Below are 12,785 nucleotides of genomic sequence, written 5' to 3' on the forward strand. Positions count from 1 at the left end.
TCGGGAGGCAGAGGCAGGCAGATCTCTGTGAGTTTGAGGCCAGCCTGGGCTACAGAGTGAGTTCCAGGAAAGATGCAAAGCTACACAGAGAAACCCTGTCTTGAAAAAAAAAAAGCCAAACAGTATAAACACAGTTTGAGGAGACCTCTTCCCCTGATTGAAGATGCCTAGAGGCAGGTGCAGGTGTTCCTGGAACACAGCATATCTGTGTAGTTGACATATTGTATGCATTTGTTGAAAAGATGGTCACTTCAAAAGATAAAGTGTATGGGATTCATTACAGGAAACCTTATATTTTTCACTTGTTTCCCAGTTTCTTAGTACATGTAGGAAATCATTTTAAAAAAAGCAATAGTTCATTGTAGAATTATATCTGGTAATGACAGGCTCACAATTTCTTAAGTGAATTACTATTCTTGCTAATTAACAGTTATTACATGAGTCATTTCGTTAAATGTGCTCCTATTGATACCATTCATGCTTTTAACTTGGAGTTGTTTTCGACTATAAGCAAGCTCTCTTGGAAACCTGGATTTTCATAGAATCAGTTTAACCATTTTCTACAGTATGGTTGGGATTTTTAGGATGGGAAAGATTTGAATAGATACTCCCCTGTCTCCTGACTTTGGAGGAACTAGGTTGGAATGGAATAGTTCCATAAATCCCTGGCCGATGCCAGCCAGGTAACTACTCAGCATTGTGTGGTAGTTCCTACCCCTTATCTTGTATGCCTTGTGCCTTGTGAACGGGATGCTGGGTGGGGTCCTACTTCACCTTCCCTAGGCCGTTCTCAACATCCGGAAGGGAGCTGCTTGTCTCAGTGGAACCTCAGTGAAGATGAAAGTGATGTATTCTCGAGCCCGATGTCAGAGAACTGATGGGGTCGAGGACATGTTGTCCCCAAATGGTATCTCAACATTTAAGAAAAAAGCAGGGCCAGGCAGTGGTGGCTCAGACCTTTAATCACAGCACTCAGGAGGCACAGGCAGATGGATCTCTGAGTTCTAGGCCAGCCTGGTGTGCAGGGTGAGTTCCAGGACAGCCAGGGCTTCACAGAGAACCCTCTCTTGAAAACCAAAACCAAAACAAATGGAAGGAAAAGACAAGAAAAAAGCAGGACAGATGTTCTCACAACCCCTTAGTCTTCTCTTATTCAGGTTGTAAAACCCATATTTGAGAGTGCCCACCCTATACCTACAGGTCGGAGTTCCCATCTCTGAGGACAGGACACAGAGAATCAGAACAACCAAGACTTGCTAAGTTCCTCACACCAACTTGTTGTGAACTATTGGTTGAAGATGCGTTACATTCATTTATGCTGTGGAATATTTGTTTAATGGTTCAAAGATGTGTTGCATTCTTTTAGGTATATTTGTTTGACTCTGTAACGCTGTGTTACTTTGCCTGTCTAAAACACCTAGTTGCTCTAATAATAAAGAGCTGAACGGCCAATAGCTAAGCAGGGGAGAGAAATAGGTGGGGCTGCCAGGCAGAGAGAATAAATAGAAGAAAGAGAAGAGGGGCGGAGTGAGACAAGGAGAAAGAGAGGAAGACACCAGGGGCCAGTCACACAGCCACACAGCCAGCCACGGAGCCAGAAGGAAAGAAAGTTAGAATAAAGAGAGGTTAAAAAGCCCAGAGGCAAAACAGGAAACAGGATAATTTAAGTTAAAAAGCTGGCTAGAAACAAGCTAAGTTAAGGCCAGGCATTCATAAGTAAGAATAAGTCTCCATGTGATTATTTGGGAGCTGGGTGGTGGGCCCCCCAAAGAGTAAAGAGTTAAAAAAAAACACACCAACTTGTGCCCATTAGATGGCACCCCCTTCAATCACTCTTCACAATTATACACAGCTTCCCTCAGCCGAAAGATACAGGTCCCTGTGCAGCTTTGGGACTTTGTTTTCTTTCCAAGATTCCAGATTTACATTGGATAAGTTAGTATTTCTCACATGTTCATTTGTCACGTGTCGTAGGGGCTTCAGCCGTGAGCCTAGCCGGAGATAAGGGGGAAATGAGCATGCACACACTCCTCTGATGGCGGGAGAAAAGGCTTGGTCTTAAAGCTTTGGGGGAACTTACTGATGCTGATCACATACTTGAGTCAAGACCTCCGTGGAGACTAAAAGTAGATGCCTTTCAGGATGACCTTTTCCAGCTAACATGCAATGGCACTTCTAGAAGCTTCCCTAAGTCTGCATTTCCCCAAGGTGGGGAACTCTGTGGTGTCTGACTCCTCAGAGCAGTTACTCCTGCCCACCCTCCTGGCCTTACCCTGACACGGACTGCACATCTCAAGACACTTTGAGCATGGACACTTAATGTGTGCAGATTTTCCAGCTGGTATTTTGGTAATCACCCTCACTGAAGAGGTGTGCCCCCAGGAAAAAGGAGGACCTAGGGGAGAGAAGCACCTAGTTTCCAAACAGAGAGGTGCGGAGAATCTCAATGTACAGCCTATTAGGGTCTACTGAAAATCACCAACCGCAATTAACTGCAATTTTGTGAGAGTCAGTTCTTTCCAAGAAACATCTAACAACTGAGGCAGGGCAAGCACCAGCTCCGGGCTTTTTTTACGTGTTGAGGACCGTTTTCATCTTCCCACGCTGTCTCGGGCTGGGCGCCCAGAGAGGAAACTCAGGCACCCCTTCCTGGCCTCTGCCTTCTGCACCCCGTCCTTCCACAGCTTGCGCTCTGCGGGGACTGAAGGTTTCCAAAGCCGGACTCGATCCTTCCCTAGATCAGACCCTTTCTACTGTTTGGGGGTTGCAAGGCGCGTCGCTGTGTTAAAAGGCAGACAGACGTGTGGAAAGCAAGCGAGAAAGTTGCATTTAAACTTTAGGAGCTGCGTCACCGCAGTCGCCTGGAGAAAACTCCGCCGAGCGGGACAGATTCCTTGCAGCTTTCAGGCCCCGGGCGTGGGGAGGAGGCGGCGCGCGGGGCGGGGGCGCTCTGGGCTAGGGTGCAGGCGGGGACTTGGGGTGACGCGGTCCCGGGCCGCAGTGCCACACAGGGATTCTCGGCTTCCGGCAGAGTCCTGTGCGGGACGCGAACCGGGAGGCTGGCTGCCCGCGGGCGAGCCGCGCTGGGAGGCCGAGGCCGGGGTCGGGGCCGGGGAGCCCCGCGAGCCGCCGCAGCGGGGTCCCGGGGCCGCGGAGGGGCCATGGCCGCCGGCGGCATCACCACGCTTCCCACACTGCCAGAGGACGGCGACCCCGTCTTCCCGCCCGGCCACTTCAAGGACCCCAAGCGGCTCTACTGCAAGAACGGGGGCTTCTTCCTGCGCATCCACCCCGACGGCCGCGTGGACGGCGTCCGCGAGAAGAGCGACCCACACGGTGAGCCGTCACCTCCCACCCGCTCCCTAGCCCTCGGGGACGTGGGGACATGAGGCGAGGCGCCCTTCAGCCCCTAGGCACCGGGGACCCAGGGACTCGGGGAGCAGCTCCATTCCCGTGCCCTCAGGAATAGGGTCCTTGCCCTGCACCTCCTCCCGCAGCTCCAGGTGGGCTGGCTCCCTAGTCTCTGGTCCCTCGCAGGCCACCTGTTGCAGTCTGGATGCTAGGATGCTGGAGGCTAGGGGTCCGCGGCTCTTGGGAGTGGGGTGGGGGTTAGGGGTGGTAGGCGTGTCTCAGGCAGGACTCTGGAACTCCTTGGCATTCTGCAGTCACCCGGGGAAACGGAGGCAGGACGAATTGTTCTTCAGCTGAGCCCTGCACTTCAGTTCGGACTTGGTGACCAGAGGGATGTAGCCCTTACCCTCACAGCTATCACACTCTACCCCCACCCAGTTTCTCCAGGTTATTCCAAAGAGGAAAGCTAAGGGAGTCAAAACAGACAAGAGACTAGCAAACCAACCTTTGACTTCCTTAGTAAAGTGTGACAGACCTCGATTAAGTGTGAAGTCAAGAGCAGATCGTTTGACAGCGCTGAAGTGGGGGTTACCTTCCTTGCGGTGGATTGAGGGTGAGATAAAAATGACAGCTTCAATTTATGTAATAAAAATATACCCGATCGTGGATATAGAAACCGTCCTAAATCAGTAGGCTCAACTTTAAGGCTCCCAGCTATCACCCGCAGCGTTGGCTGTACCAGGTTGGACCCAACCCCAGAGTCGGGATGAAACACCTGCGTTTCTGAGTTTGTATTCTCAGCAGTCCTCCTCCAGAAGCTACATTTGGACAGTCACGGGCTAGAAAAGGCCCGAGCGGGCTGGTTCAGGTATCTAAGGGTGGAGGTGAGTGGGACGACCTGCGGTTAAAACAAGTAGTTAAAACATCTGCTTAAAAGGCTGCCTTTATCTTTAAGGGTTCTGTTGGGGTCTGACTTTCTTTTTTCACCTGAGAGAAGAGTGATCGAGGCCTGAGTTCCGGGGTTCCTGAAGTTTTCCATTTAGGAGCTCTGCCTTTATCTTAAGACACCCAGGGAATTCTATCCACTATTTAAGGAGCAGAAAGACCAGAATGCCCCACAAACAAAAGGAGCTGTCCTATGTATACGACATACACTTTCACGTTGCTGAGTATTTTTAGAGCATAATAGAAAATTTAACTGACATACAAAATATAAAAGAAGTACATATGAATGAGGCAGGGTGATTTTCCACACACTGTGTGGTGTTTAAATGGGTTTTAAAAAAATACCTATCTCCTCACATTTTTTATGGTAAAAACTTATCCCGATGCTTTCTTCTCCTTTTAAAGCCTGGCACCATGGTTTCTGTCATCACTGCTGGTATTGCTGCTGTGTCCACACAGCCCAGCATCTTATTGCTACCTCTTGCTTCATAGGGACCACTGAGGGCCTGTACGTCTATTATTTGTTCTGGGCCTGCTCTAATTTGGAAAACCTTATCAATTGAAAAGATGCTTGAAAGCTATTAATATGAGTTAGCACTGTTTCTCTATTTTAGTGTAGAGCCGATGGTAGAAAAATGTGTCTTTGAGATTTGTCTGTCACGGCTCAACAGCTAGGACAAGCAGCATATGCATCCCAGGTGGTTTTGTTCTTTTCCAAAGCATGTGTTGTTTGAAGAGCCTGTTTCATGGCTAAGGGCAGAAGAATCATCTTCCAGTCTGGGTTCTGTTCGGAGCTTTAACTAATGCTCTTGTTTTTGAATGCTGTATTAGCTGCAGAATTATTTTTTCTTTGAAGTCATTTACCTTATAATAAAACAGAGGTAAGTGGGGATAATTCTCAATTGCATAACATATTGCTATACTGTTAAAAACAGCTGTGCATTCTTCACAAATATTGAGTGTGATTTTGAACCTTTTTTCTTTTTCCTTTCTTTTCTTTTCTTTTCTTTTTCTTTTTTTTCTTTTTTTTTTTTTTTTTTTTTTTAGGTAGGGTCTCACTATGCTGATTTCAAACTAGAGATTTTCCTGCCTCGGCCTCCTGCCTCTTGAGTGCTTATAGAATTATAAGCCTTATAATCTTGGGATTGGCCATGTGTCACGATGCCCAGCTCAGTTTCTAATTTTTCTTAAGTTTTACTTTTTAGATTTATTTTATGTGTATGAGTGTATTGCCTGCATGGATGTCTGTACATCACCTGCATGCAGTGCTCATGGGGGCCAGAAGAGGGCGTTGGATTTCCTGGAACTGGAATTAGGATTACTATGAGCCATCATCACGTGGGTGCTGGGATCTGAACCCAGGTCCTCTTCAAGAGCAGCAAATGCTCTTAATTGCTAAGCCATCTCTCCAGCCCCCCAATTTTGTAGTCTATAACTCCGTGATTCTCAAGTGGAGTAATTTGGCAACTCTTAGAGACATTTGTAGACATCATAACCTAAAACAGCACTTCTGGTAGTTACTGGGGGCATTCCTGGTCTTTAATGGGGTGCATTCCTGGGGTTTAATGAGTAGCATTCCTGGGTATTTGGTGGGGGACCCTCCTGTGTGTTTAGTGGGGGGCACTCCTGGGGGATACTCCTGGGTGTTTAAAGTGAGGGAGTACTCTAGGTGTTTAATGCATAGAACTCCTGTGTGTTTAGTGGGGAGCATTCCTGGGTGTTTAGTGGTAGGTACTCCTGGTGTTTAGTGAGGGATACTTCTGGGCATTCAATGGGGGACACTCCTGGCTGTTTAGTGGGGGCATTCCTGGGTCTTCAGCGGGTAGGCGCCCAAGATATTAAATACTCTACTGTCTTCAGAATATACACACAACTAAAACATTCTAGAACTAGGTCCAGGATTTTCCTGATGATCATTAGCAAAGAGAGGATGCTGACAGTCAAGAATAGAATAACTCATCCAGATGTGTGCCAACAACTAACTCTCCTAGAGGACATCTTTTTCCCGACAAGAATACCAAAGAGATCATTGATCATTTTTGTATAGTCTCCCATGGACATAACCTTATGTACAGTGTGTTTTCCTAGCATGAAAAAGGTACACTGATGGGTGAGCAGATCAGGACGAGGCTCAAGGGAAAAATACAGGAAAGTGTAGGTGAGGGCAAATTGGCAGTATCTCCTCAACTGCACACTTTCCTAAACATATTGGGAAATAAAAGCAGCCTCTTTCCCACTGCATTAATGGCTCAGATTCTCAGCTCCTTGTCTCAATCTTCAAAGTGTCCAGTTGACCCAAAACTATATCACCCGAGATTTATTCCTTTCTGTTTATATCTCTTCCAAGATGCAGAAAGCTCTGAAAGGCAGACATAATCCGATGATGCTTCTGCTCCACCTCTGCTGGTGTCGATGTCAGCTTGACAGGAGCTGGAGTCAGCACAGTGTTGTCCTAATATCTCCATAAGATCAGCTGTAGGCAGACCTGTAAGGCATTGTCTTAGTGATTGATGGGAGAGGGCCCAGCCCATGGCGGGGTGGTGCCACGCTGGGCAGGTAGTCCTGGGTTCTATAAGAAAGCAGACTGAGCAAGCCAGTAAGCAGCACCCCTCTATGGCCTCTGCATCAGCTCCTGCCTCCAGGTTCCCACCCAGTTTGAGTTCCTGCCTTGGCTTCCCACAAAGGATTGTTGTGATCCAAGATATGTAAGCCAAATAAATCCTTTCCTCCCCAAGTTTCTTTTGGCCATGGTGTTTCATCACAGCAACAGTAAGCCTAACTAGGACAGTGACTCTGAATGAAGTCGTGAGTGCCAGGGAGTTCTGGGAAGCATGCTTGGAAGACTGTGATCCACACAGTGGGTGCCGGCTAGGTGAGTAGTGAAGTTCAGCTACAGAAGGAGCAAGGTAGGGGCAGGGTGAACGTTCTGGAAGGGAGGCCAGAGAGGACAACCAAACACAGGTGTTTCCAGGTTTGCAGAGTTGATGATGGTCAGTGGTGCTCCACTACTGGCTGATCCTCGAGTTCTTTTCACTCAGAGGGGCCCGTTTTCTGCACCTTTGCATTTACAGGCCTAGAAGATCTTTATCTGACAGGGGAGCTGTGATCAAAACAAGGTGCTCCAAGTGGTTGTAGCCTGCTTCTCCAGCACATGTGCTGTGCACACACCTTCCTTTTGGCATCCTTGATCTGGATCTCAGCAAGCCTCTTCTAATACCCCTGGGGATGCATTGCATTGTGTCTGTTCTGAAGCTTTGAGCAGGGGGTCATGTGAGATGTCCCAAGGGAGAGAACATTTTTATCCCAAGCAGCACGTACTGCATGTGGAGGAGTGTGAGATGTCGGCTGCTTACGGACATGCTAGCATTAAATCTATTCCAGATGTTCTTACTTAGGGGAAAGGAAGGTAATTAGAACTGCTAGATCTACCCCGAGCTAACCCTAACTGCTCATTGGTAACAATTCTCTGCTTCCAGGCATCGGAGGACCTGAGATTGGCAGAGATTGATGGTTAGCCCAGACCCATGAGGAGTGGGGATGATGGACAGGTCAGCTTGCTTTCTACACTCTTTGCCGCTGCACACATTCTGCACAGTGCCAAAAATAAAAACATGGGCTGTGAAATTCACAGATCTCGTTTTATAGAGGCTCGGAGTGGTAGCCAGTTGCCTGAGTTACTCCCCTGACTCACTCTCCTGACCCAGCTTCTTGCCCACCTGGCTGCTGGCCTGCTGGGCCTGCTTCTGCAGCCTCCTTGCTCTCTCCCATCCCGTAGTCATGGTACCCTGGGGATGCCTGTGGCCGAGCTTCCTCAGGACACTGAGGGCCAGTTGCTTCAAGGGCTCTATGAGCCCACTATTGCTATTTTCTGAGGATTCTGGGCAAAGCAGCCTTAGCTTTTCCATTGCCCTGTGTAAATGCATCCATTCATTAAACGATTCTAGATGCTTCGGCCTTTCCCTGCTTTGGTCATATCTGGCAAGTGGTTCCTGCCAATTTGCCTTAATAAGCATGGTATTTACTGTAATGCTGTTTGTGTGCAGTAAACAAATGAGGTCAGACTCTCAGAGCTTATTAATCCTGGAAATCATGTAATCTGTACAGAGAGAAAGGACAATTCATGAGTCACAGATATTACCACACCTTAGGAGTCTTTAAAGATGCACTCAGTGCCAAGTGACATCAGCCTAGAGAAGGCAACATTCCCTTCTGATGTGCCCTGAGGGCTTTTGTTGGGTTTATAAAACATCCGTTATATAACCAGACCTCTGACACTGGGACGATCTGAGTGAGTATTCTCTGATTACGTCATGCAACATGGACAGATATGATTTTAAAGTTCAACTTGAAAACAAAATCTTGTAGATACAGTGAACAAACCAGAACCAAGCTTTGTACTTCACAAGTGAAAGTCCACAGTGATGCTGGGAAGTTGTCATCAGCAGGGCTGGCCCAGGCGTTTAGGGTCCCTGCTAGGGGAAACTGCCTTCTACTCACAGAAGATGCTGAAGGAGGGATGGTGGCTGCACATGCTGGGAGTCTTCTCATCTTTTCCCAGTTCCTGTCCTTGTGGATTTCCCAACATCCTTCCCAGGCCTCTTCAGCCTGTAGCACACACTTGTAAGGCGGTTGGCCTGGGGTAAAAGCCTGTGACTCTGGAATGAGCACATCTGGGGCACACATCTTAACCTCATTAGCATATTCTGTTCAAACGTGTGTGTGTGTGTGTGTGTGTGTGTAGCTAGAGTTTTCCTGCCTGGCCCACAGTCAGGACAAATCTCTCTCACCTGCCAGTCCCACAGCCACTCAAACCCAACCAAGTAAACACAGAGACTTGTATTGGTTACAAACTGTATGGCCGTGGCAGGCTTCTTGCTAACTGTTCTTACAGCTTAAATTAATCCATTTCTATAAATCTATGCCTTGCCACATGGCTCGTGGCTTACCGGCACCTTCACATGCTGTTTCTCATCATGGCGGCTGGCAGTGTCTCTCTGACTCAGCCTTCCACTTCCCAGCTTTATTCTCCTCCTTGTCCCGCCTACACTTCCTGCCTAGCCAATGGCCAATCAGTGTTTTAATTATTGACTAATCAGCAACACATTTGACATACAGAACATCCCACAGCACTTCCCCCTTTTTTTTTTTTCAAAAAGGAAGGTTTTAACCTTAACAAAATAAAATTACATATAATTTGGGAATTTGGGCGTAGCTTCTCTTACTACTTCCTGCTGGAGGGGGGCGCTGTATCTTATGGGGAAACAAAGAAAATTTTAGAATTATGGAATAGTCCATGAGGCTGTATTGTCTGAGCCAGTTGCCTTCAAATCATTCTGGATGTTGGATCATCTGGGCCATGGTGTCATCGGAGACCTTTCAGGGGGTCTTGGCTGGTCAAACCTGATGTATCTTAATCTGGAACAAATCCATAGCCTCTGGATTTCTGTGGAAACAAAAGCAGAGTCTCCTTTCCAAAGTAACATATCCTTATATTCAAATTTTGAAGTCAAGATACCTTTAAAATATACATTTTGGCGTAACTCAACAGCTTTTACAATGAAATGTTTTTCTGCAGTTAAAAGTCCCAAAGACAAGACAATGCAGATTCTCTGTGTAATATCCATTTTTACGTGGCTTATTTTTTATACTACCTTTACTGTCTCTTTAAAGACTTTATTTTTTAAAACTATGTTTCTATAACTCTATATATCATCTTTTTTGTCTCTTTCAAGCCTACGTATCTTTTACACACATTGTAAACTATTACATCTGAATCTGTCTTATTGTGAATCTATTGCCTTAAACTGCAGCAGCTGTGACTGCTGGCTCCTCCCACCTCAGCTTCCCAACATGGCTACGTTTACCACCAGCTCTGGGAGCTATCGTGGGTCTATGCTTTTATCCAAGCAGCGTGTAGTCCAGAAACCTTTTTTTTTTTTTGTTTTGTATTAGCAAAGTCTAAATCCACCATGCAGCTTAATGTGTCACTTGCAGAAGCCTCATTCCTGGCATACAGCATGTCGAGCATGCACACCAGGAACCCACAAGTAGCTCAAACCAGCAGCTGCTGCTCATTTGAGAGAGACAATTAGGAACTGTTTTTAGCTCCGTTTTAGAATCTTTTTTCTCAGGTTTTAGGTGGAAACTCTTGCCCCACGTTGGGCGCCATTTGTAGCTAGAGTTTTCCTGCCTGGCCCACAGTCAGGACAAATCTCTCTCACCTGCCAGTCCCACAGCCACTCAAACCCAACCAAGTAAACACAGAGACTTGTATTGGTTACAAACTGTATGGCCGTGGCAGGCTTCTTGCTAACTGTTCTTACAGCTTAAATTAATCCATTTCTATAAATCTATGCCTTGCCACATGGCTCGTGGCTTACCGGCACCTTCACATGCTGTTTCTCATCATGGCGGCTGGCAGTGTCTCTCTGACTCAGCCTTCCACTTCCCAGCTTTATTCTCCTCCTTGTCCCGCCTACACTTCCTGCCTAGCCAATGGCCAATCAGTGTTTTAATTATTGACTAATCAGCAACACATTTGACATACAGAACATCCCACAGCATGTGTGTGTGTGTGTGTGTGTGTGTGTGTGTGTGTGTGTGTGTGTATGTGTGTGTCTTTAAGCTTATTTTCTGTGTTTTAATGTCAAGGATCTGATCTTGTACTTTTTTTTTTTCTTTTTTTTTGGTTTTTCGAGACAGGGTTTTTCTGTGTAGCTTTGCGCCTTTCCTGGGACTCACTTGGTAGCTCAGGCTGGCCTCGAACTCACAGAGATCCACCTGCCTCTGCCTCCCGAGTGCTGGGATTAAAGGCGTGCACCACCACCGCCCAGCTGATCTTGTACTTTTGTCACTGCTCACTAAGTACTGTGTGTGTGTGTTCTTATTTTTTTTTTTTAGCAAAACAATTATGCAGAGTCCGGGCCAGTGAGCTGCAATGTGCTCGGTAATTAGGATGTCTGTAGGAGATTTGCCTGTCAAATATGCACTACTTTATTCACATAAACCTTTCTTACAATACCATGTTATTACAAAGGTTGTGGCAATCTCATGGAAGTAGACATCTCACCAAGTAGGGAAGTGTTGGTTGGTCAGGCAGAATAAACTGCAGGTTTTCACTGGGAAATCCTCTCCGGTGAGAAAGCCACCACAAGGGCCTTTAGCTATAGCTGGCCAGGAGGATGGCACCACTGAGGTGGTCCCAGAAGGTCCTTGAGAGTGTGGGACAAGGGGCTAATGCTGGCAGACAGGCATGTGAGAACTAAATAAGCCAGAGTCACACAGTGGCAGTTGCAGAGTCCTCTTGCCAATGGAAATCAGCACAGGGGCTTGAGATGTGTCTCAGGAGCATGGTGGTGCAATCCTGGGAACTGTCTACAAAGTTCCAATTTTTGTATTACTCTAGTAACTAGTAACTTAGTTTTGGGCTACTGAACCTCCCAGCCTTGGAGCTGGTGCATTAGCATACATACCAATGTTTGTCTTGGGCTTGGCTCACATTGGAACTGCTTTGGGGCTTCCTCCTATCTTGAAAGCATTACATTATTTCAAGTCACACAAAATGGTTTTCAAGTTATATAAAATGGTTTCACTTGTGTTAGTAACAAATTAGAAATAATTCGTATACCTACAGAACTCCAGGTAAGCACTAGACAGTAAGAATTGGCTGTAATTTGGGATATTTCCTTCTTCTGCCCCCTGTCAGCTCAGCAACTAATAATCTGCCTGTCAAAGTTATTGTTAATAATTGTGTCCGGGGACCCCTTGGGCTATGTTACAGATGCTTCTGGAACTTGGGAGGGGTTAAGAGCAGGTTGTGACTTCCCCTTTGAGCCACAGACTTTGGCTCTTAGAAATCACACTGGACTGTTTCTAACACTCGTCTGGTGTTTTTAGTCCGAAGAAGTGCAGCAACAGTGAGCCGATAGCCTGTGTTTAACTTATGTCTCATCCTAGGCGACCTGTTTCTCTTCCTACAAAAGGTGACTTGCCTGTTGTGACCCTGCTGCTTGCTCACTTGTTTATAGAAACCTGGAATATATGTGTGTGTCTTTTCAGAGGGTTATTGACCCCACACTAACCTCTGTCCTGGATTATCCAGTAGAATTCCTCAGTAAAAGTTCCAGGTTTTCAAGGTATTATGGATATTAACAGCATAAAGAAAGATGGGTTGAAAGTAAGGGTTACATCCCAAGTGTAACTGAACTATTAAGAATAATTTTGATTTCTTTAGTAATTAATCTTATATTAATTTATAATAATAGTTTATTAATAATAATTTAAATTACCCCCTAAAGAGGTGGTTTATTTATGAGAAATATTTGCAGAGGAGTGATGATCCAGCTAGGTTCTGTGAGTTTCCTGTCCTTTGTTGGTAACTCAGGCCCTGTGAGAGGATGCTGGGGCTTCTGGAGGATCCCAGCCACCTCCATGAGATGAGTTGAACTCCGTGCACCCTGAGTGCTGGAGAATGACAGCATCCCCATGGA

General features: G+C 46.5%; 1 protein-coding gene across 1 annotated transcript in view; it reads left to right on the top strand.

Moving 5' to 3' along the window:
• The first annotated feature begins 3,059 nt into the window (after positions 1 to 3,059).
• The window catches only part of Fgf2 (fibroblast growth factor 2), a 66,053-nt gene continuing 56,327 nt past the window's right edge, over positions 3,060 to 12,785 (top strand). The window contains exon 1 of the mRNA XM_052729908.1: positions 3,060 to 3,336. Coding sequence (XP_052585868.1) covers positions 3,162 to 3,336 — 175 coding nt within the window. The 5' untranslated portion in view covers positions 3,060 to 3,161. The remainder of the gene's footprint in view (positions 3,337 to 12,785) is intronic.

The sequence above is a fragment of the Peromyscus californicus genome, unplaced genomic scaffold (assembly GCF_007827085.1).
Source record: "Peromyscus californicus insignis strain IS unplaced genomic scaffold, ASM782708v3 Scaffold_9__1_contigs__length_137607984, whole genome shotgun sequence".
Taxonomy (NCBI): domain Eukaryota; kingdom Metazoa; phylum Chordata; class Mammalia; order Rodentia; family Cricetidae; genus Peromyscus; species Peromyscus californicus.